The 25,688-nt window shown below is 43.7% G+C and overlaps 1 protein-coding gene across 2 annotated transcripts in view; it reads right to left on the bottom strand.

Moving 5' to 3' along the window:
• Nucleotides 1–15,410: 15,410 nt before the first annotated feature.
• Nucleotides 15,411–25,688, bottom strand: part of MYO1F (myosin IF) — a 228,107-nt gene continuing 217,829 nt past the window's right edge. For both annotated transcript variants that reach the window (XM_069976647.1, XM_069976646.1), the window contains 4 exons: nucleotides 22,496–22,570; nucleotides 21,571–21,760; nucleotides 17,543–17,712; nucleotides 15,411–15,550 (listed from right to left, as the gene is read on the bottom strand). In XM_069976647.1, the coding sequence (XP_069832748.1) occupies nucleotides 15,474–15,550; nucleotides 17,543–17,712; nucleotides 21,571–21,760; nucleotides 22,496–22,570 (512 nt within the window). In that variant the 3' untranslated portion in view covers nucleotides 15,411–15,473. The remainder of the gene's footprint in view (nucleotides 15,551–17,542; nucleotides 17,713–21,570; nucleotides 21,761–22,495; nucleotides 22,571–25,688) is intronic.

Raw genomic sequence — 25,688 nt, forward strand, 5'->3', positions numbered from 1 at the left:
ACTACACCCCTCATATCTACCTATACTACTACTACACCCCTTATCCACTATACCTCACTACTACACCCCTTATCCACTATACCTCACTACTACACCCCTTATCCACCATACCTCACTACTACACCCCTTATCCACTATACCTCACTACTACACCCCTTATCCACTATACCTCACTACTACACCCCTTATGATGTTGGTCATTTCCAGCATCTTGTACTCAGTATAATGGGGTCACCCAGCTTTCCCAGCATCTAATACTCAGTATGATGGAGGTCACCCTGCTTTCCCAGCATCTAATACTCAGTATGATGGAGGTCACCCAACAAAGCAGCTATGGTTCTTTTATCTTGCATAACCCCTTTAAATTTTACATGGCCATATATGTGAAAAGTAGAAAGCCTTTTACACTGCTCTCAGTCCCTGTTCTCTATGAGTAATGTAGTTAAATATTTCCTTTATTATTTGGAAAGCAGTGTCTTCTGCTGAGGTTCCCTATGGGTAACTTAGTCGGTTGGGGGCCCACTCAGACTTGCTCGCCCCCCCTAGACTGAACCCCTAGCTACGCCCCTGGTATAACCACTTTCTGTATACGCAAAAAAGTTTCAAAGTTGGAAAAATGCATTTTTTCACATTATTTGGTTTTTTTAATAAAGATTTGTTATGAGCATCGACTCCAATTTACCAGAAATGTAAAGTACAATATGTCACGAGAAAACAATCTCAGAATCAGCCGGATAGGTAAAAGCATCCCGAAGTTATTAATGAATAAAGTGACACTGGTCATATTCATAAAATTTGCTCCAGTCCTTAAGGGGTGAAAGTATCTCATTTTCATAAGCAACATGAGAGAAAATGCACCCCAAATTTTGTAACACAGGTTCTTCTGAGTACAACGGTACCCAATATGTGGGCATAAACCACTGTATGGGCACACAGCAGGGTTCAGAAGGAATGGAGCGCCAACTAGCATTTCCAGTTCAGATTTTGCAGAAGAAGTCTCTGAGCGCCAGGTGCGTTTGCAGAGCCCCTGTAGTGTCAGCAGAATAACCCCCCCCCCCCAAAAGTCACCTTATTTAGGAAAGTACACCCCTCAAAGAATTCATCTTGGGTGTGGTGAGCATTTTGACCCCACAGGTATTGGAGGAAAGTATTCAAAACTAGACCGTAAAAATGAAAAAAAATAATTTTTCCAATAACATATTTGTTTAGTTTGAAATTTCTCAATTTCACTAGGAACAGGGGAGAAAAACCACCCCAACATTTGTAACAGAGATTCTCCTGAGTACAATGGTACACCATATGTGGGCATAAACCACTGTATGGGCACACAGCAGGGTTCAGAAGGAAAGGAGTGTTTTTTTTACTTTTACACTAGTGTACATTACTGTACACTAGTGTAAAATACTTTGATCACTGATACAATACATTGCAGTACATAATGTACTGCAATGTATTGTATCATGCCTCATGCTGACAGGCCACCCCTGTCAGCATGAGGCATCTCCATGGTGACCCCGGGGGCCTTCATTAGGACCCCGGGATCACCATGGAGACATTGGGACACCGGACGGCGCCACGGGACATTGCGATCACGTAAGTGACCCACGGCGTCGTCCGGGACCCGTTAGATCCTGCTGTCATGCTTTGACAGCGGCATTTAACAGGTCAAACTGCCCGCAGCAGAGAATCCTCCTCTCCGGGCAGTTACAGGGGGGGGGGGGGGTCAGCTGTCACACTGACCGCTGATACCCCGCACTGCTGCCGCCGGCGGGTGGCAATTCATTCCGATGTGTACGCCGTTAAAAGGCATACGCATCGGAATAAAGCCCATTAGTGGCCGCCGTGAAAAGGCAGCTCGGCGGTCACTAAGGGGTTAAAAGTTATTTTTAGGACAATAACTGCATCACCTGCTGAACAGACCCCAGGACAGATCTTGGATTAAAAGCAGCTATTCAACAGGGGAGTGGGGGGTAGATTCTGGGTACAGAGTCGCTTTAAAAGGAACCTGTCACCCCCCATGCCGGGGTGACAGCCTCCCGACCCCCCGCTACAGCCCCCTATACTCACCTGATCCCCCCGGGTCCCGCTTCTGGATCCGGTCGGGTCATGGAGATATAATAATAATGAGAAAAAAAAGACATCTATTTAATTTCCATCAGGGGATTCGAACCAGAGAATGAACTGCTGGCAGGTCTCTAGACCACAGCTCCAACACATTAGGTAGAAGAGATTCTTTCAGAGATAACCTGCCTACAGAGGACTGATCTGAAATCAGCTGACAGCTGAGCGAGCAGGAGGCCGGGCAGCATTGATTATTCATGAAGAGGGAGGAGGATGCATGACAAGTGTGGCACAAACAACAGCTCTGTGACAGTAGAAGACATAAGATTGTACATAATCCGCTGCACGGAAAATTGCCAAAAAGGCACCATGCTTACTGGGGGCTGCCAGCTACAGCACACTGTCAACACCTTAGGTAGGGCCCAGGAGCTGACAGATTCCCTTTAAGTTCTGAAGTGGATTTGTGGGGCCTGTAAGTTATTTACCCCCATAAATCCCCCCATTGTAAAAACTGCACCCCTCAAAGTATTCAAAGTAACATTTCATAGGTTTATGAAATGTGCTTCACAGAAATTTAAGCACATTGGAGCGGACATTTAAAAATTTTAATTTTTGGCAGATATTCCATTTTAATTAATTTTTTTCTCTTACACAGGAAATACTAACTTAGAAATGCAACTCACTATTCATTCCTCTTATTCCAATGTTTCCAGAAATAACTCATATGTGGCTGCAGTGCGTCATCTGACTCACCTGACATGACAGAGGCCTGGTAAATTTTGGGGCCTTTTTGTATTAAGGTTTTTTTAGCCATTATATCAAGTCATAGAGACCTTAGGGTGCCAAAATAATTTAATTTATTTTTTTTATGAGGTGGTATGAATGAAAAACAGAAGTTAGAAGCTGTTTTTCATTATCTTTATCGTTATCTTTATTTTTCAGGTCGGTATTATTGCAGTGATATCAATTTTATATAGCGTTTGCCAGGGCTGTGGAGTCGGAGTCAGAGTCGGAGTCGGAACTAGTTTTGGCTGGAGTATCTAGCAGAGGAGCTTCCCTGAAGAAGCCGGTATTGGCGAAACAATCGTAGGGATAGCTGTGACCCACATAGTGAACATGGGTGAGTGTTAATACCATGGAGATCTGTTGTGTCTGTATATAATTGCCCTTGTTTTATTAATATTGGGCAGTGCTGCGACCGGGCCGCTACCAAGGGGGGGCCCGCGAGGCCCCCCTTGCCACTGCACTGCCGTCCTCCCACTCCCTCTTGTGACCGCAAGCAATGTTTTGCTTGCGATCACAAGAGGGAGGCTGGGACGGGCCCGGCTGACTTGCAGCTCCTTGGCTCTGTCCCCGGCAGCACACACACCAGTGAGCTCTGTGTGGGAGCAGGGAGCGTGCCACTGATGTGTGTGCTGCATAGTTTTGCCGTGTCTGTCCCGTTTCTGAGGAGACAGCCCCGGCAAAACCGTGTCCCGGGAGGCCCCGCCCCCCGCTAGCGCCGGTGACATTGTTCGTGCAAGCAGGGACAGGAGTGCTGGGAAACCATACAGGTGAGTATAGCGTTTTTTGTTTTAAATACAGATGATGGGTGTAGTGGTATGATGATAAAGGAACAAGAGGATGATGAGGATGTAGTGGTATGACGATGAAAGAACAAGAGGATGGTGAGGATGTAGTGGTATCAAGGAACAAGAGGATGAGGGTGTAGTGGTATGATGATGAAGGAACAAGAGGATGATGAGGGGTGTAGTGGTATGATGCTGAAGGAACAAGAGGATGATGAGGGGTGTAGTGGTATGATGCTGAAGAAACCAGAGGATGATGAGGATGTAGTGGTATGACGATGAAGGAACAAGAGGATGATGAGGGGTGTAGTGGTATGATGATGAAGAAACAAGAGGATGATGAGGGGTGTAGTGGTGTGTTGCTGAAGGAACAAGAGGATGATGAGGATGTAGTGGTATGAAGGAACAAGAGGATAATGCAGGGTGTAGTGGTATGATGATGAAGGAACATGAGGATGATGAAGGGTGTAGTGGTATGATGATGGAACAAGAGGTTAATGGGAGGTGTAGTGGTATGATGATGGAACAAGAGGATGATGAGGGGTGTAGTGGTATGATGATGAAGAAACAAGAGGATGATGAGGATGTAGTGCTATGATGCTGAAGGAACAAGAGGATGATGAGGATGTAGTGGTATGATGCTGAAGGAGCAAGAGGATGATGAAGGGTGTAGTGGTATGATGATGAAGGAACAAGAGGATGATGGGGGTGTAGTGGTATAATGATGAAGGAACAAGAGGATGATGAGGGGTGTAGTGGTATGATGCTGAAGGAACAAGAGGATGATGAGGATGTAGTGGTATGATGCTGAAGGAACAAGAGGATGATGGGGATGTAGTGGTATGATGGTAAAGGAACAAGAGGATGATGAGGATGTAGTGGTATGATGGTAAAGGAACAAGAGAATGATGAGGATGTAGTGGTATGATGATGAAGGAACAAGAGGATGGTGAAGGGTGTAGTGGTATGATGCTGAAGGAACAAGAGGATAATGAGGGGTGTAGTGGTATGATGGTAAAGGAACAAGAGGATGATGAGGATGTAGTGGTATGATGCTGAAGGAACAAGAGGATGATGAGGGGTGTAGTGGTATGATGCTGAAGGAACAAGAGGATGATGAGGGGTGTAGTGGTATGATGATGGAACAAGAGGATGATGGGGGTGTAGTGGTATGATGATGAAGGAACACGAGGATGATGAAGGGTGTAGTGGTATGATGATGAAGGAACAAGAGGATGATGAGGATGTACTGGTATGATAAAGGAACAAGAGGATGATAAGGGGTGTAGTGGTATGATGCTGAAGGAACAAGAGGATGATGAGGGGTGTAGTGGTATGATGCTGAAGGAACCAGAGGATGATGAGGATGTAGTGGTATGACGATGAAGGAACAAGAGGATGATGGGGATGTAGTGGTATGATGCTGAAGGAACAAGAGGATGGTGAGGATGTAGTGGTATGAAGGAACAAGAGGATGATGAGGGTGTAGTGGTATGATGAAGGAACAAGAGGATGATGAGGATGTAGTGGTATGATGAAGGAACAAGAGGATGATGAGGGGTGTAGTGGTATGACAATGAAGGAACAAGAGGATAATGAGGGGTGTAGTGGTATGATGATGGAACAAGAGGATGATGGGGGTGTAGTGGTATGACGATGAAGGAACAAGAGGATGATGAGGGGTGTAGTGGTATGATGATGAAGGAACAAGAGGATGATGAGGGGTGTAGTGGTATGATGATGAAAGGGCAGGAGGATGATGATGTATGATAGTATGATGATGGAGGAGGATGAAGGGGGTAGTAATATAAAGATGGAGGAGCAGGAGGATGAAATGGGTAGTAGTATAACACGGGGGGCATCTATAAGGGAGATTACACGGGGGGTGTATACAATAGGGCATGTACTATAGAGGACCACACAGAGGGGGGAATATACTATAAGGGGGTCACATAGAGTCAGGGCTACCCACTAAATGAGGGTGTAAAGGGGCCAATACAGATGTGCAGTTTGTAGAGAGATGAGGATGGTGACAGAGTGTGGAGCCTAATATGTCTGTCTGGCAGATTCTGTGGATTCATGGCTTGGAGAAGTTCTCATAATGGCCCAGGACAGATGGAGAAGATGATGAAAAGGGAAGAACTCCAATCAGAGAAGACGTCCTCTGTGAGTCACTTGATATAACTGCAGTGTAATGTATATGGTGTACAGAACTTGTGTAGAGCTGGGGATACCTCTATATGACTATATAATATTTGCCCCTTGTATACTGGATTTGGTTAGTAACAATATGGCGGTAATATGTATGGTGATATTTCCTATATACTGGTATTATTGGTAATATCATTCTTGAGATATATATACCAATAGCATCGACGAAGGGGTGGCCCAAGTTGACCTCTTGCACCAGGGCCCAAGAGACATTAGCTACGCCCCTGTCTATGTGGGTTGGTTTTACATATGTAATTTTATTAGTAAGTGGTTATTTTTAAATATATTTTTATGACATAGTATTTTTTAATCATGTTGTGCAGGGTATTATGGTAAATAAAAATTTTGTGATTATTTAGACTTTATGCCCATAGTTGTTGTTGTGTATCCATTCTGTTGATGGGTTGTTCTGGTCGTTTGGTGGAGTGACGCTTGGGGTCGCGGTTCATCACTGTGCCCTATACACTTATACAGGGTTATTGTTTGTCTCTACCACTGAGCCTTTTTGTGTATAACTGCTTTATATACAGTATTCCTTTATTCCCTTTAGAAGTCACCCCAGGATCATGTAGGACATTAGGGAGAAGCTGCTGAGCCAGTGTGATAAATAACCCCCCTGGTATATGACTGGCCATTTATGAAGGAGCAGGAGTCGGAGTAGGTCCTGATAAAATTCAGGAGTCGGAGTCTGAGTTGGAGTTGGCCCTGATAAAATTCAGGAGTCGGATTCGGAGTTGGAGTCGGAGCTGCGGCTTACTGACTCCACAGCCCTTTATGAAATTTATACTATAAAAACTGTTTATACTATAAAAACTGTGTCTATCCATATTGTAAAAGCTGTAATATTTAAATTACAGTTTAAAGTTTTGATTACTTTTTTCCTATATTTTTCAGAGGGTGGGATAAACAAAAAATTGTCATTTTGGTTTTATTTATTTTTTCTACAGCGTTATTCGGGCAGGATAATTAAAGCGTAACTGTAATTTAGATGTAATTTTTGTAATAAAATGTAATAAAAAATAATCTTAAACCTGCAGTATCTTTCCATCTAGTCCAGGATAAAATACTCATAGACACATTAAAAGCATAAACCATACAAATACATAACCCAGGGGCCCTTATAGTGCAATAGATCAACACAGAGGTTTAGGGAATGCGGTACAAAAGCATATGAAAACAATGAAAAAAATAATGAAAAAATAAATAATTAAACAATAAATAATAAAAATAAAAAATATCATAAAGGTGTATAAAGTGTATAAAACAACTAGTCATATAAATAGCCATGTTTCAAAGCTGCTAGATTCTTCCTCAGTGGCTGAGGAAGAAGCTAGCAGCTTCGAAACGTGTCTGGCAGCCACCTAACATTTGCCTACACCCCTCAACAGTCACCTGAACATACACCTGGATCTATTCCCCATCCCTCTAAGTCTGGGAGGAGCTGGCTCAACAGTCACTTTGCCTACTGCACCACTGGCAGTGGGGCCACGCTTTGACACAGACCAGGAACAAGATCGGTGACGCCACTGTATTCATTGCGGGCAGACCGGGACGCCGGTGACCCCGGAGAAGACGCAGATCCTGTATGGGTGAGCGGTGCACATGCACCAAACTATGTGAATGTGTATAAGTCCTCCCCTATGACAACAAACAGTGAAAGAGCCAGAGAGATCCAGTGCTTGCAGTACATCTAAGACAGAACACCAGGGATCAGTGGTATCTATTATACTGGTCTAACAACTATACACTCCACACAAGGAGTTCATTTACTTTGGAACGTTATCTACAAACGAACTGACTTCTAGTTTTAACAACAAAGTTGGATCAGTCCAGTGACTCCAGTGAGAGGATGATGGGAATCCCTCTCTTGGTCTGAACCAAAAGACCAGTTCTACCACATCTGTGCTGACCACACACTTGAAGCATTGCAGTATAATGACTATATGGCTATTTATATGACTATCTAGTTGTTTTATTTTTATTATTTATTTTTAATTATTTATTTTTTCATTATTTTTTCATTGTTTTCATATGCTTTTGTTCCGCATTCCCTAACCCTCTGTGTTGATCTATTGCACTATAAGGGCCCCGGGGGTTATGTATTTGTATGGTTTATGCTTTTAATGTGTCTATGAGTATTTTATCCTGGACTAGACGGAAAGATACTGCAGGTTTAAGATTATTTTTTATTACATTTTATTACAATAAATTGATATATATTATCAGATTTTGCTTTGAGGACTGGTTTGTTTAGAATTTTTAGTCACTGTGTACATTGTATGGTGTATTCCAGTTAGCCTCAGCTAAATCAGATACAGGTGAGCTGCACCTTAGATCGTTACTAAATATCAATAGTACAAACGATTTTAAGAAACTCTGCAATAGGTTTTTTTTTAGCAAAAGTGTTTCCTTCTGTACTCAAAAAACTGTTTTTTAACCTCCCTTCTCACTTCAGAAGAAGCAGGATTTCTGTGTCCATTATGCTCTATGGGGAGGGGAGGGGATGAGAGAGTGAGTGAGCATGGAGGAGAGTTGCACAGCACAACATCCTGCAATGTTCTCTCAGCAAGTTCCAAGATTAGCACTGACCTTTCTGATTTCTGATTTCAGCGTTTTAGATGCCCAGACAGTCTACAAACAACTGACCTTCATGACCTTTGCCTAATAAAACCTGTTACAGTGGTTTTTTTTTTAATTGCTTGATTTCTGCAGAACCCCCCCCCCCCCAAAAAAAAAAACAAGACAGTTAGGGCCCTATTACACTAACAGATTTTCTGACAGATTTTTTTTGAGCCAAAGCCAGGAGTGGACTATAAACAGAGAACAGGTAACAAAGGAAAGACTGAGATTTCTCTTTCAGATCCATTCCTGGCTTTGCTAAAACAAATCTGTCAGATAATGGGTTAATAAACAGGGTCATTAAGGATGCGGTGATACTGAATTTGTGTATTTTATTATAAGGGTTATGTCAGGACTGGAGCTCATAGCGAGCATGCCATCGCTCCTGTCTCTGACACTGCAAATGATGTAGGTGCTCGCTTACGTTCTCAAACATTAGCTGCACGCAGGAGAACGTGAGCATTTATTCATTGCCATCTTGTACTGACCTGGTCACATTAGGGTTAATTTCTCTGGAGTTCTCCTGCTCTCACCTGTGGGGGTGGGGCTCCAGCCTGCATTTAAGCTCTATCAGGCTGCTAATGGTGCGTTTACACAGGCAGATTTTTTAAGCCAAAGGCAGGAACAGACCATAAACACGGAACGGGTCATAAAGGAAAGAATGAGATTTCTCTTCTTTTCAAATCCATTCCTGGCTTTGGCTTCCAAAATCTGTCAGATAAATCTGCCTGTGTAAACGCACCATTACTGCCAGTGTTTGATTTCTCTGCACTAGCTAGCTTGGTGATCTGATCGCTGCAATTCTGACCTTATTTTGTGTTCTAACCTTCTCTTGCCTGACCCCTTTGTACCTTGCTGCCGGTTGGTTTTGACTTCGGCTTGTTTTTGACCTTTCTTAGCTTTCTGATTTTGTCCTGACGCTCCTTCCTAGTTTTGACCCGGCCTGTTCTGACAATTCTTCTGTGTTTGTCTGTGTCTCTTGTCTCCCATCCCCTGCACACTAGTCAGTGTATACGCAGTCTTCGTGGTTGTTGCCCCACGGTCTAGCGTGGGTGGGGCAATAGGCAGGGACAGAGATTGGGGTAAGCGCAGGGCTCACGTTCCTCTGTTGTCTGTTTATCCCAGCCCTGACAGGTTATCATTTATAATGGGGGAATGGGGAATGTGTATATTTATTTATTGTGTATTTGTATGTGTTTTTTGATTTTTTTTTTAACTTTTATTTTTTTTCTCAACAGGTGATCATATATAATACAGTACAGCACATGATCTGTGCTGTAACGTATTATATACACTGTATAAGCTGTCAGTTACACAGCTCATACAGATCAGGCTCCTGTCAGCTACCTAGAAGCACTGACTGGCTTCTAGGTTGCTATGGCTACCTCGGAGCTGTGCAATCGTCTTGATGCCAACCTCGACGTCTGTTTCGCCGATATAGCTTAGCAGCTTTATATTGATACCCTCTGATAAAGCTATATCTGCGAAACGTACGTCAGGGTTGGTATCAAGACAATCGCAGCATGATGGGTGAGTTGCTATACAGATTTTGAGATATAATGAACTGTGGTTCCCTTTTGATACATGCAGACACCTAATAGCGATAGTAGGAGTTACAGGTGGTGGGGATTCATGCTGGCTATATGAATGTGTAGTATGGAAACGCACTGAGAACTTTCTTTGTTACTTTATTGGCTGCTGTATCTGCATATATATTGGGTAGAGGAATTTAGAAGAATTTAGTAAAATATGTTTGCAACCTTTATGCCTACTCTGCGGTGTTATCCTGTTATATTGCATTTTTGTTTATCTCCTTGTTTTTAATATGTATTAACCCTTAGGGGACACAGCCAGCCATTTTTGCCCTTTCGTGTTTTCCTCCTCGTGTATATAAGGCCATAGCGCCTGTATTTTTCCACCTAGAGACCCAAATGAGCCCTTATTTTTTGCGCAACTAATTGTACTTTGCTATGGCAGATGTAATTTTTGCCTAAAATGTGCCGGGAAACCAGAAAAAAATTATATGTGTGGTGAAATTGAAGAAAAAAGTAGTTGTTTTTACTACGTTCGCCCTAGGGTAAAACTGACTTGTTATATATGTTCCTTAAGTTGTTACGATTACAACGATATGTAACATGTATAACTTTTATTTGATGGCTTGTAAAAAATTAAAACCTTTTAAAGAAAATATATGTTCCTTAAAATCGCTCCAATCCCAGGCTTATAGCGCTTTTATCCTTTGGTCTATGGGGCTGTGTAAGGTGTCATTTTTTGCGCCATGATGTGATTTTTCTATCGGTACCTTGATTGCGCATATACAACTTTTTGATCGCTTTTTATTACAATTATTCTGGATTTGATGCAACCAAAAATGCGCAATTTTGCACTTTGGGATTTTTTGGCGCTTACGCCATTTACCGTGTGAGATCAGTACTGTGATAAATTAATAGTTCGGGCGATTACGCACGCGGCGATAGCAAACATGTTTAGTTATTTATTTATTTTTATTTATAAAATGGGTAAAGGGGGGTGATTCAGACTTTTATTAGGGGAGGGGGGATTTTGTGTTATTAAAAATCAATTTTTCTTTTACTTTACACATATACTAGAAGCCCCCCCTGGGGGACTTCTAGTATATGCACTCTGATCTCTCATAGAGATCCATGCAGTATGGTTATACTGCATGAATCCATGAGATCGGTGTTCTATTGCTTTTGGCTGCTGCAGCCAAAAGCAATAGAATGCCGGGCCGGGATCAGCGCCATTACGGCGCAGACCCCGGCCCGGGATGGATGAGGGGATCGTCCCCCCGCAATTGCACCGCGGGGGGGGGGGGGGCGATCCCCCCCACTAGACCACCAGGTATTGAGATGAGCAAGTATTTAGAAGCAGCTGTCAACTTTGACAGCTGCTTCTAAGTATTTAATTAGCGGGCACGGTGATCGGACCGTGCCCGCTAATAGCCGCGATCCTGGGCTACATGCGACACCTGGGATCGCCGCGCGACCCCCCCCTCTGAACTCCCATAGCGGCACGAGGACGTTCAGTAACGTCCTGGTGCAGCTATGGGTTAATGATAATTTTTTTATAAAATAAATTATTTTATGGATATCTATGCTCATAATTTTTAGTATACAAAACCTTGGTAAAAGTGTCTCACTCTGTCACAGGTTAGGGCAGGAGGCTGCTGCTCCACTAGTTAGTGCCTGGCTACGGGCCAGGCCGGACTTGTATATAGTTGTTCTGGACAATGTAGCTATCCAAACACTATGGGTTTTCTACACTGGACCCCTAGGGAAGCCGGAGACAAGGAAGTCTCACCCCTTGCATACGCCAAGGATTTCCTTGATAACACAAAACAGTCGACTACCTTAGAGAAAAGGACTGATACTTCAAAACTGGACCTGCAGTAGAGCACAGCGCCAGAAAGCCGCTCTCTACTGACAGACGCTCAGCTTAGTAGGAAGGATTCTACAAGCCAGCTCCCCCCAGAGCAGAGACCTGGGACTTGTACTACTCCAGTAGGATGGAAACCCGACACTGTAGAGTAGAAGGCGGTTAAGTGAGATAACTGTGACTCATCCATACGAGTATGAGAATATTCTTAAATACTACAGAGACACTTCACCACATCCTGGCAAAGTACCTACTACATTAGGCAAGGGGCCCTCCTATCCAGTCCCTTACACCTGTTACTATTTCTTCTATGAACTCGCCTACTTCCCTGTTGGATCAGTATTATTGTTTTTTGTACTAAGTACCTGAGCACTGTTTGTGACCTTTGATAAGTAAAATTTTAAAGTGATTTGAAGTGGGTCTCTGTCATCTCTACCACGGCACTTGCATCTACACCTCGCACCTCACTTTAGTACCAACCAAGGTCCTGTTGCTCATTTCTTTATACACTACAGATATATCCTGTTCATTTTAGGTGTATCTAGCAGAAGAGCTTATATTCAATAGAAACAGATGTGTAATTCCTTTCCTGTGCTAGATATGCAGCATCCAGGGTTGAAGTGGTCCCAATGCTGGGTGAGGTTGAAGTGGTCTCAATGCCTGTCGAGGCGTCACCACCTATTGCTGCTTTCTGGAAGAGATGGTAAGGTGTGTTGCACCCTTATGGGAAATAAGTTCAGAGAGTCAGGGTTCACGGTGAACAGTGTGCTTCTTTACTGAAGACATTTCAGGTACAAAACGATACAGGCAAAGCACTGAGCTGGCTTCTCCAGTCTGGCTGCCCGCACCCAGAAAGGTCCCTTTTCAGTATGGAATTTAGTCAATACCCTATATACAGGAGCAGCCAGTGTGCAGGGGGCCTGGGGAGCTTGCAGGGTGATTCAAAGGAGCAGCCTATATATTGCTTGTCCAATTTATGTACAGTCTGCACAGGCAGTGAGACTGTTTGGTAGCAGTAATATACATCACTACAGTACAGGCACTAAGTAGCTGCAGGATTATGTGTATTACTGCTGCCCAGTCTCACTGCCTGTGCAGACTGTACAACGATTGGACAGGCAAAGCATTAGACAATACCAAACAGTGTGTGACCCTAGGCACCTGCAGCCTAGGTCCCTCTCCTCACACACTTCAACCCCTGACACTGGCCCTGTTCGGCAGACAGAGAGCTGCACTACCTAACTAGAAATAAACTGACCCATAGCAAAGGAAGTTTTTTTTGGGCAAGGGAAAGGCCTAAGCTAGCAGTCTTCTCCTGGGTCTTTGCAGGCTTGTGCTCTTATCAAAGGGTAGGTGACTCAGGGCCTATAGAGTCAGCATCTTCTTCTTTGTCTTCTGTGCTGTCTAGCAGAGCAGAGTCTTTTTACCTCTTAAGGCAATTTTACATCTTTCTCCATTGAAAATAATGTTCATTTATATTCTTCACTCTTTTTGTTCGGGGCGGGGAAGTAGTCATCTGGGCGGCTCCTCAGAGCTGCCCAGCGCGCTGACAGGCAGAGCGCGGTGACTAGACACGGGCCTTTTAGACCGCTGCGAGTATGTATTCACAGTGACTTGCCAGGACCTTACCTCGTAGCGGATTTTGCTGCAAAACTCGCAGCGAGATTTCTGCTGCAAGTCGTCCTGTGTGAACCCACCCTTAAGGTAACATAAAGCTTCTTCAGCCTCCAACCTCTCCAGACAACACCCATCACCCGACCCCCCCCCCCCATACACACTACTACCCCCCAGCCATTCACACAACTTCCCCTGCCAAACACACAACTACCCTACCCCCCAGCCATACATGCAACTACCCCTCCGTCATTCACACTACTACCCCTCAGCCATTTACCCAACTACCCCCGAGCCATACACACAACTACCACCCCAAGCTTCCCACACAACTACCACCCCCAGCCCCTCAAAAAACTACTACCCCTAGCCCCCCAAACAACTACCACTGCCACCCCCAGCAACCTAAGCAACTACCAGCCCCCCACGCAACTACTACCTCCAGCTCCCCACAGTACCATAGCCCCCCAAACAACTATCACCCTGGGGGTATATTCTGCTGTAGGCTGCTGGCACAAGTGGATTTAGGCAATCCATGAGACATAGGGGATATGGTGGCAGCTACAGACAGAGCAGCAGGTCATTACCTGATCCATTGTCCCTACAAATAGTTTCTGTGTCTGGGGGGACACTGCACAGCACTTTATACAGGGTAGTGACTTAATCCCATACCGCAAAGGGACCTTGCTGGGGGAGGGCACACAGCTCCCAGGCAAGCCCCGCCCCGGCTAAATTTTATTGGCTGCTCCACTCCGGGCTTCCTAGCAGTCAAAATCAGACCCTGCCGGACTCCCGACCCTAATCCGAACGTTTAGTATTAGGGTTAGGGTTGTGGGTCGGATAAGGGTTACTACAAACATTTAACTATCCCCTGCCCATACAACAACCCTAACCCTCAGGGTTGGTGCTAATCAGAAGGGTTAGGGTTGGGGCTGTGGGGAGGGTTAGACATGAGAAATCAGTGGGACGTAACCCTAAGCCGACCCCCAACCCTAACCCTAATACTAAACGTTCGGATTAGGGGAGGGGGTCCGCAGGGTTTGATTTTGACTGCTAGGAAGCCAGGAGTGGAGCAGCCAATGAAATCCGGCCAGGGCGGGCTCGTCTGGGAGCTGTGTGCCCGCACCCAGCAAGGTCCCTTTGCAGTATGGAATTTAGTCACTACCCTATATACAGGAGCAGCCAGTGTGCAGGGGGCCTGGGGAACTTGCAGGGTGATTCAAAGGAGCAGCCTATATATTGCCTGTCCAATTTATGTACAGTCTGCACAGGCAGTGAGACTGTTTGGTAGCAGTAATATACATCACTACAGTACAGGCACTGAGTAGCTGTAGGATTATGTGTATTACTGCTGCCCAGTCTCACTGCCTGTGCAGACTGTGCATAGATTGGACAGGCAAAGCATTAGACAATACCAAACAGTGTGTGACCCTAGGCAGCTGCAGCCTAGGTCCCTCTCCTCACACACTTCAACCCCTGACACTGGCCCTGTTCGGCAGACAGAGAGCTGCACTACCTAACTAGAAATAGAAGTTAGATGTGCTTTATCTGCCTGGGAAAGAAGCGGGCGGGCGGCCAGCTGGGGGGGGGGGGAAGCGATCCTGCAGACAGGCAGCACATCTAACTTCTATTTCTAGTTAGGTAGTGCAGCTCTCTGTCTGCCGAAGCGCCCCCTAGCTGGCGCCCTGGAGTGAGGCGCCCTGTGCAAGCTCACAGGTCGTTCGCCCTGAAGGCCGGCCCTGGCCCTAATTTTCACTTAGCTATTGTGTCCTGACCTATTTATTCACGCTTCGTGCTCATAGACTGTGTTTTACAGGATTCTTTAAACCACGGTCTATAAGGCATAGGTTTAAACTCTGAACAGGTACACATGCTTGTTTTTCATTTATTTCGTTTATTAAAACTATATGCAGATCGTCTGTGTAGGTAATGGGGGATAAATCATCTAATGCTCATTTATTAGGTACTTCTTTAGTACATATTTTGTAGAAATATGCATTGGCATTATATTTTTTGCACATAATTTCCTGGAAACAGCCCTTCCTTGCCGCGAAGTCGTCCCTTCCACCAGCCAGAGGCATCTGAAATGACAGTGAGAATTGTTGAATGTGTAACACGCACATGACAAATATTGGCTCCATGGCATACAGAGTCCATCTTTGTGGCTTTGTTCATACACAGTCAAATAAAGGTAAAATATAAGGGTAATTTTGAGGTTAAAATATGGCTGTATTTTAAATATAATAATTTGGTCCATTGAAGTTAAAGAGAAATTGTCTGGCAGTGCAAACATCATATAGAATAACAGCTGTAATTAATTTTAATCGTCAAATAATTACCATGCTTAGTATTTACCACCTGCTTTTGCAAATACAGTCCCTTTTTTTTTTTTTCTTAACTGTTCACACATTGTTTTATTTACACTCAAAATTATGGTCATAGTTCGCTTTTATTTTACTGTGTGTGAACCAAGCATAAAGCATTCCTCTCATTTCCAATAACTTGCTGGGAGTGATGTGTACTGCCACTCACTCCCTTAGCTGTATCTTGGGAGCACAGCAGGTCTCAGAAGTGACAACAATGTGCACATGGTTCAAATATGTTAAGCCAAGCTTTTGACATGACTTAGATGCAATATGATTGTAGGGTCGGGTCTGATAGGAATGGTCTCCTTTTCTTCCCTGTGCAGGTACAAACATTAATTATGCACCAATTTTTTGCATTTACCTAGTCCAGTCGCACAGACGGAAAGTGTGGGGATCATGAGACAGTACCATCTTTTCCCTGTTATGCCTCTATAGTTGCAAATCTTATATGCACTTTGATTAACACTTTTTTTGTCAGCCTTGAACTTGCATTATGTTGCTCTATACAGTGGAGATGCTACACCAGCATAGAGGTTCTGTTCTGGTTTATACCGTACCTGGCATTCCCATGGTTTATATTTTAAGTGTTTTTAGCTTTGGGACTATTTACTTAAGGGCGTGTTCACATGCCGTAGGACACTGGCCGTTCTGTGACCCGGTCTGGTCACGAAACGGCCGGTGTCAGAGAAGATCATCCCGGCCGGTACTCTTGATGAATTGGGATGCAGGTGCATTCGTGCATGCCCGCGTCTCAATTCCCCGCTGCACGCTCCATTGTGTGCTCTGACAGATTTCTGCGGCTGCTATTCAATGAATAGCGGACCCAGAAAATTGACGTCAGTTTTTTTTAGATGGGAGCACTACGCAAGTTCCGTAGTAATCATGGCCGTTGTTGCAAATCGGCAATGACGGCTGTGATTATAACGTAACTTGCGTAATGTGAACATAGCCTAAGGTACAAACTGGGCGGATCCGCAGTGAGTTTCTCGTTGCGATTTTTCAGCGAGACCCGCTGCGGATCCCTGCCCTGTACACATATGGGCAGACAAACTTGCAGCAGGATGGACATACCGCTGAGAGTTTCTGCGCAGCCCACCCCATTAACCCCCCGCCGGCTTACTTCTGGGCTCCCAGTGTTTTCAGTGCGCTGCAGCGGACCTGGTGATGTATAATCTCCAGCCGGCGAGATGTTAAACATACTCGCAGTGGGATGTGCATCTTGCTGCAAGTTTGTCTGCCCATAGGGTGTACAGGGCAGGGATCCACAGCGGGTCTCGCTGCGGATCCGCCCAGTGAGTTTGTACGCTAATAGTGTGTTTTACCTGCTTCAATAAAGTACTTTTATTCTTATGATTTTTTTGGTGTGCCAGTTTGCATATTTAGCATATTCTTTTTCTTTGATAGTTTCTGGCAGCCAATGATTAGCTGAGCGGGCTGACTCTCGAGAGTGACAGCCAATTACTAGCCGCAGCACTGTCCTGTCTCAGTCAGTGATTTTTTTTTTTTTTTTTTTAGCTGATATTTTGAGGGTTTCAGAACCAATTATCAGTTTTCCATAGAGTTATGGCCGCACGATAAAATAGTATTAACTAACAATGGTGGTCCTGGAACCAGTTACTATTATGGGATCCCTTATAATATAGTAGATAATTTAATATTATCCTGTTTATGCAGAAAATATCAACACTGTCATGTCATGTAACTCACCTTCAAGTAGAATGTCGATTACATCATTAACATTAAAGCTAAGTTCATCAACATCTTGTCCTATGTATTGATAAATAGCTCGACAGCGAGGGCATGCAGGCCTAGCCTGGGGTTTGGGCCGACCCACTGCTGGTGGTGGTCTTTGAGTTACACTTTTTCTTCTCTGTGCCCTGAAATAGATTTTTGAAAAACAGCCGTAGGTAGGAAGGTGGTTTTCTGACCTTAAAAAAAATACTAAAAAATACTAAAAAGTTGGATATTAGTTTTCTCTTTTTTTTTTCAAAACTGTTTTAGCTGCTTACAAGTGTTTTGTAGGAATATTTGTTGCTACAAAGACAACACAAATGATTTTGGAAATGAAAGGCTATCTGTAACATCTGCACCCGTTCAGACTTCTGCACCATCCCCCAGCCGTATGGTATGAGACATGTTCAGCTCTGAACTTGTTGTTCTAATGCTGCGTTTACATGGAACGATTATCGTTCGAATTTTCACAATAACAATCGCATTTAGCGATAATTGTTCCGTGTAAACACAGGAAACGATCAAGCGACAAGCGAAAAACCGTTCATTTAGATCTTTCAACATGTTCTCAAATCGTCGTTCATCGTTCGCTAAAAATTCGCAAATCGCTTTGTGTAATAGTCTTTCAAAGATTCACCCTATGTAACAGATGGGCTTAATAACTTTTTTTTAACGAATTTTCTTACGATTTTTCGAACAGTTTATTCGTCTAAAAGCTGATTATTATAAAAAACAAATTGTTGCTTCAAAATCGTTTAACGATCGATTGGGCGAATTATCGCTTCGTGTAAACGCAGCATTAGTCTAATCTTAGTTCTATTCCTCGTCTATGGTAATGGAATTCTCCTGTTCCTCCCTGTGTGTGGCTGCGATGTCAGGATCCGGTCCACCACGCCTGGGGTGGGCTCCTGGCATCCCATAAACAGTTCTCTAATCCAGACTCCATTGCTTGCTATTGGTTTCTGTTAGCATGCTAAGTGCTTTCTCCTGCCTCTTATATGTTGTTATTCTACCCCCCCCCCCTTTTCCGTTATTGCCATTTGACTATTCTTCTTTGTACTCTGCTGCCTGACTGGTTCTGACCCTTGGTTTGTTTACTACCTGTATTGGTTTGTTTATCTGCACCTTTGTCCTCTACTGCCTAGGGTAGTTGAGGCAAGTAGGTAGGGACAGCTGGGTGGGTTTCATCTCTAGGGCCCACTGTCCATGTCTCTCCCTTCCCACCTGGCATTACTGCAGCAGCTATTAGCATAACACTATTTTCACCTTTTGTAACAATTGTACAGACTCAATGCATTTTTAACCCCTTAACGACAATTTATGTAAATGTATGGCATGAAAGTCATGGCACATGTGATGCATGGCATACATATACATCTTGGTCTGTAGGGCCACAAGGAGTGAGGATCGGCTGCTATGAGCAGCTGGGTATTAACTGTTAATGACAGGCCGTCGCGATCCCGCGGCCACCCGTCATTAACCCTTTCAATGCCGCAATCGTAGCATTTAAATGTCAGTGACAGGGACCCCCTTATTACAGTCTATCTGGCTGCTGGAGGTCTCTTACCTCTTCCCTGGCAATCAGATTGGCAATCACTGCATTGAGTCTTCCACAGGCAGGCTCAGTACAGTGATCGCAGATAACACTGATCAATGCTATGCTATGGCATAGCAATGATCACTGTTACCGATCAAATGTATGTAAGTTATATTCCGAACCCCCACTTTCCCATTTTATAAATAAAACACATAAAAATAATAAAATAAATAAACATATAATACACTGTAGCGTGCGTAATTGTCTGATGTATTAAAACACAGCTGTTCCCGCACGGTGAATGGCGTAAACAAAAAATCTGTAAAAACCGCCAAGATTGCAGTTTTTTTTATTATATTTTATATTAAAAAAAATTATAAAACAAGTTCAATACATCCGATCTACACAAATATGGTACTAAAATAAACTACAGATCATGGTGCAAAAAATGATCCCCCCATACAGCTCCGTAGGTTAAAAAATAAAAGCGCTATAACCATCACAATGTGGCCATTTTAAATATACCTATTTGCAAAGAAATATGTTCTACTGGTGATAAAACAGTAAAACACTAGAAAAGCTACGTACAGATTACACAGGTCAACAAAAAAAAAAAAAATTTACTGGTGTCCAAAATATTTTAATGATTTTGGGGTATTTTTGGGGTGCTGATTCTGAATATGCTATCAGTTTTGCCAGATTGGCTCAAGTTTTTTTTCATGTCTTGTTCATTTTTGAAGATTACTTTCTAAAACTAGTTAAAATAAACTAAAATCAACATTTACTTTGTAAAATTTATTGTATTCATGACAATAGCAATAAAGTTAATGCGCGTGTAGCAAATTACGTCTTCTTTTTTTTTTTACACATTTCACGAAAATTCTCAAAAACTTGAGCCAATCTGGCAAAACTGATGACATATTCAGAATCAGCACCCCAAAGTTACCCTAAATTCGTTGAAATATCTTTGGCTCCAAAAATGCTGTTGACCTGTGTTATAGATAAAATGTTAGTTTTACTGTAAAGCGCATTACGTTAACACGGAAACACCCCAAGATTTGCAGAATTAATTTTTTTTTCCTAATTTCACCCCATAAATAATGTTTTGGGGATTTCGTCATTCATTTTATGGTAGATTGAAAGGCGCCATTACAAAGTACACCTGTTCCTGAAAAAAACAAGCCCTGATATGGCCCTGTAAATAAAAATAAAATAAACAAAAGAAAAGAAATAAAAGAGTTATGGCTCCTAGAAGACGAGGAGGAAAAAACGAAAATGCTAAATTGTTGCGGTCAATTTGGGTGATTTTAGTTTCCGTCCTTAGGGGTCCTTTTAGGGTACTCTGGTGAAAATCTTTTTCTTTCAAATCAACTGGTTTCAGAAAGCTGTATAGATTTATAATTTACTTCTATTTAAAAAATCTTGAGTCTTCCCATACATATCAGCTGCTGTATGTCCTGCAGGAAATGTTATTTTCTTTTCAGTCTGAAACAGATCCCTGCTGCCACCTTTGTTCGAGACAGGAACTGTTCAGAGCTATAGCAAATCTCCATAGAAAACCTCTCCTGCTATGGACAGTTCCTGTCACAAACAGAGGTGTCAGCAGAGAGCACTGTGTCACACTGAAAAGAAAACACCACTTCCTGCAGGACAAAACAAAAACATTGGATTTGATGTGGACATAGCTTGATGTATAATGTTGGTTTTAATGGTTTTATCTTTAATTGCAACAAGTAATATTGATGGAATAGATGTTAAATTACACTATGGCTATGTTCTCATTTTGGGAACATAGCAGGGAAAGACGGCCATTTCATAACATAGATGCCTGCTAACAATGATCGTTATGGTCACTGTTAGCGGCCGTCTATATTATGAGACAGCTGCTATCTCCCACTATGGAGACATAGCCTATAGTTGCCATTGGAAAAGTATTAATAGCAAAAACACAGCGTATAGAAATACAGTATATCCTATGTGAAAGTGGGAGACACTATTAAAGTTATCATTGATTAACTTAGATTAATGTATACAAGCAGGGGTATAGAAAAGGCAAACTGAGAAATTGCCCCATTTGCTGGTCCCCACTGCTCAGTTCTTCCTGCAGCTACTGGTGAGTAAATGTATTTTAATTTTTTTTTTTTTTTTGCCACCCAGAGAACCACATTAAAGCTATTTTCACACTATGTGAAAACAACAGCCATATTTCATAACAATGGTCGTTGCTTGCACAACGGCTGTTGTTAGGAAATATGGCTGTTGTTTTTACATAGTGTGAACATAGCCCAAACCTGATTGATTTGTGATAATGTAACAACCATATCAAATGCATTACATATAGTAAGTTGAACAATGGTGTGGGTAGTTCCAAGCTGTAGAGTTGGCAGAGCACTAAAATTACTTCTTCTTTTTTTTTTTTTTTAACACTGAGTGGAGTTTTATATATGCAATATATTAATGTACTTACCCAGCTACACCTTGGTCTGGAACATTAAGGAATTCCATATTGTGGTCAGAGGGAGCACGGCTTTTTCTAGCGGCAGTCTGTCGAGGTATAGCAGCTGTAGGCGGAGCTCGGGGTTGTTTCCTAGCTTGGCTGTACGTTGGGCTTCTGGTTTTTTCTGTATTGAATTGTGCGGCCCCATTTCTATGAAATCCTTTAAAAACATAAAGAATTCCAGTATCGCATACAAAGTAAGGTAAAAGTGTGCTTTATTATGTGGGGCAGCACGGTGGCTCAGTGGTTAGCACATGTTCTCTCCCTGTTTGTGTGGGTTCCCTCCCAAAACAGACAGGTCAATTTAAATAAAAAGCATTATTATAAAAAAAATAAAATAATAAAAAGCACTGCTGTAGGAAACTGAAATAAAAGTGAATCTGTAACTGCTAATCTCCTAACTCCTAAACAAGCTACTTGCACCACTGGATAGATATCAATGAAAGCATTCAGAACATACATTTATGGCTGTTTTTATTCATTAAAATACACCTTTATTTGGCCGTAAAGGGTGTCAAAGAGAGGGAGCCTTTTTTTCCCCTGGACTCTAGCATCACTACATTTTACTTGTGTGCTGAATGCAGAGTGTACCTGGCCGATTATGCAGGGGGCAGGTATACAGCATGGTGAGGCATAGTGGCGCTAGGGCCAAGGTAATAATAGGTTCTGCATCTTTGACAGCCCAAACAAAGATGTTTTGGTTTTTTTTTAAATAAAAATAAAAACAGACTCGGGAAACAAAAAATATATTCTGATTGCTTTCGTTAATATCTATCCAGCGGTGCCTTCAGCTCAGTAGGCGGTCAGAGGTTCACAGATTCAGTTAAATGTTGTCAAAATCATTTGGCCGCCCCATTTGGGCATCATGTGGCTAAATGTTTATCTAAAGAATTACCTGGTGGTGCTGGAGCTGGGCGATTTGGGGGTGGTCTGTGTCCATGGTTCTGGAATCTTGCCTTTCTTGTAGGTTCTAGGTATAAACATTTTTTAAGTTAATATATTTTCCATGGAACACTTCTACTATTCTCTTTTTGTGTGTTCATATAGACACTCTAGAAAGTGTACTTCAAGACAGAAATAAAAACTTAGGGGGAGATTTATCAAGGATGTGCCCCTTGCGTACACCAGGGAAAAGGTGCAGATCCTTGCCTTTTCCCTGGAGTATGGCAGCCGTATCACCCACTTGCCCGATGAGTAGGCAGGGGGGGGGGGGGTACAGCAAGGTGGGGAAGAGATCGTGCATCTGTTTGTGTCCTTACTTGCCTTGCTTGTGACTTTTTGTACCATGAGATTTTGACACATTGAAATAAAGAACAGAATTTTTATCTTGCAACATTTTCCCTTTTCTGTTCAAGGCGAACAGATCTGTGCTAGATTTATCCTGATTTACTCACACCCGCAGGCGTGAATCATGATACAAATGTACACTTTCTCTTGAGGTCTCCTATTCAACAGCCTGTATTTTTAGGTTAGTCTACAACAGCGCTTCTCAATTCCAGTCCTCAGGCCTCACCAACAGGTCATGGTTTGAGGATATCTCATACAAAAAATAGCTGTGAGAATACCTGAATATCACCTGTGAAATAATAAGGCAATCCTCAAAACATGACCTGTTGGTGAGGCCTGAGGACTGGAATTGAGAAGCACTGGTCTGCAACACTCAGTCAACTCATTCCTATAACCAATTTTTGGAAATAAATCTGAGTGATCTGAGGGGATCTGTTCATTGATTTCACAGCAAGTTGTCAGAAGATTACTTTATGCTGCATCTCCTCTAGAACAGAGATCATTCCTTTACAGGCTCCAACAGCCTCATGTTGAAAATATTTAAAGAGGACCTGTCACGCGGTGTGCTGGGGCCAGTGTCGGACTGGGCCACTGGAGGATCCTCCGGTGGGCCCCTCCCCCACTCCCACTGACAGTCCACAGCTGCGGCCCCCCAGACAGCCATAGAGTGAGTATCTGATGCTGCAGCAGCTGTCAGGTCTCCAGCCCTGGGAGGATACCTGGACTCAAGACGGGGCAAAGCCATGTCCCCGGTATCACCCTGGAAGCACCGTCCCCCGACGCGGGAAGCCCCGCCCCCTGACGGCTGGACTGATCTAATGCAGAGCAGGGAGAGGAATCACTGGGAGACTAGAAGAACCATACAGTATAGCTGTTTTTTTTATTTTAAATAGAGATGGAGAGGCAGGAGAATGATGAAGAAGGCGGTAGTATGGTGATGAGGGGCAAAAGGATAAGAGGGGAACTACTATGATGATGGAAGGGCAGGAGGATGAAGGGGGTAGTAGTATGATGGGGTAGGAGGATGATGGAGGGGCAGGAGGATGAAGGGGGTAGTAGTATGATGATAAAGGGGGTGGTAGTATTATAATGAAGGGGTAGTAGTATGATGATGGCAGGGCAGGAGAATGAAGGGGGTAGGAGGATGATGGAGGGGTAGTATTATGATGGAGAGGCAGGAGGATGATGGGGTAGAAGGATGATGGAGGGGTAGTTTTATGAGGGATGGGCAGGAGGATGAAAGGGTAGAATGATGATAAAGGTGTTGGTAGTATTATGATGAAGGGGTAGTAGTATGATCTTGGAGGTGCAGGAGGATGAAGGAGGTAGTAGTATGATGATGGAGGAGCAGGAGGATGAAGGGGTAGTAGTATGATGATAGAGGGCAGGAGGATGAAGGAGGTAGTAGTATGATTATAGAGGGCAGGAGAATGAAGGAGGTAGTAGTATGATGATGTAGGGCAAGAGGATGAAGGGGTAGTAGTATGATGATGGGCGGCAAGAGGATGAAGGAGGTAGTAGTATGATGATGGAGGGCAGGAGGATGAAGGGGTAGTAGTATGATGATGGAGGGCAGGAGGATGAAGGGGTAGTAGTATGATGATGGAGGGCAGGAGGATGAAGGGGTAGTAGTATGATGATGGAGGGCAGGAGGATGAAGGAGGTAGTAGTAGTAGGATGATGGAGGTGCAGGAGGATGAAGGAGGTAGTAGTAGTAGGATGATGGAGGTGCAGGAGGATGTAGGAGGTAGTAGTATGATGATGGAGGTGCAGGAGGATGAAGGAGGTAGTAGTAGTAGGATGATGGAGGTGCAGGAGGATGAAGGGGTAGTAGTATGATGATGGGTGGCAAGAGGATGAAGGAGGTAGTAGTAAGATGATGGCGGGCAGGAGGATGAAGGTAATAGTAGGATGATGGAGGGCAGGAGGATGAAGGAGGTAGTAGTATGATGATGGAGGGCAGGAGGATGAAGGGGTAGTAGTATGATGATGGAGGGCAGGAGGATGAAGGGGTAGTAGTATGATGATGGAGGGCAGGAGGATGAGGGGGTAGTAGTATGATGATGGAGGGCAGGAGGATGAAGGAGGTAGTAGTAGTAGGATGATGGAGGTGCAGGAGGATGAAGGAGGTAGTAGTAGTAGGATGATGGAGGTGCAGGAGGATAAAGGAGGTAGTAGTATGATGATGGAGGTGCAGGAGGATAAAGGAGGTAGTAGTAGTAGGATGATGGAGGTGCAGGAGGATGAAGGGGTAGTAGTATGATGATGGGTGGCAAGAGGATGAAGGAGGTAGTAGTATGATGATGGTGGGCAGGAGGATGAAGGGGTAGTAGTAGGATGATGGAGGGCAGGAGGATGAAGGAGGTAGTAGTGTGATGATGGAGGGGCAGGAGGATGAAGGAGGTAGTAGTATGATGATGGCGGGCAGGAGGATGAAGGGGTAGTAGTATGATGATGGAGGGCAGGAGGATGAAGGGGTAGTAGTATGATGATGGGCGGCAGGAGGATGAAGGGGGTAGTAGTATTATGATGGGTGGCAGGAGGATGAAGGGGGTAATAAAATGATTATATGGGGTGCAGCTGCATCATATGGGCACAAACTACCAGTATATACAGTCAGTCATTGGAGTGCTATCTCTATAGCCTGCTCTGAGTGGGGGACAAGGGAGTTGTCGCAGATCCAGATGAATCCAGGATAGGGCTGGGTCAGTATGTCGCTTTTTACCGATTTGTTCTTTGGTGGGCCCCAAGGATCATTTCCTCTGGTGGGCCCAAGGTATCCCAGTCCGACACTGGCCAGG

The sequence above is a fragment of the Dendropsophus ebraccatus genome, chromosome 7 (assembly GCF_027789765.1).
Source record: "Dendropsophus ebraccatus isolate aDenEbr1 chromosome 7, aDenEbr1.pat, whole genome shotgun sequence".
Taxonomy (NCBI): Eukaryota; Metazoa; Chordata; class Amphibia; order Anura; family Hylidae; genus Dendropsophus; species Dendropsophus ebraccatus.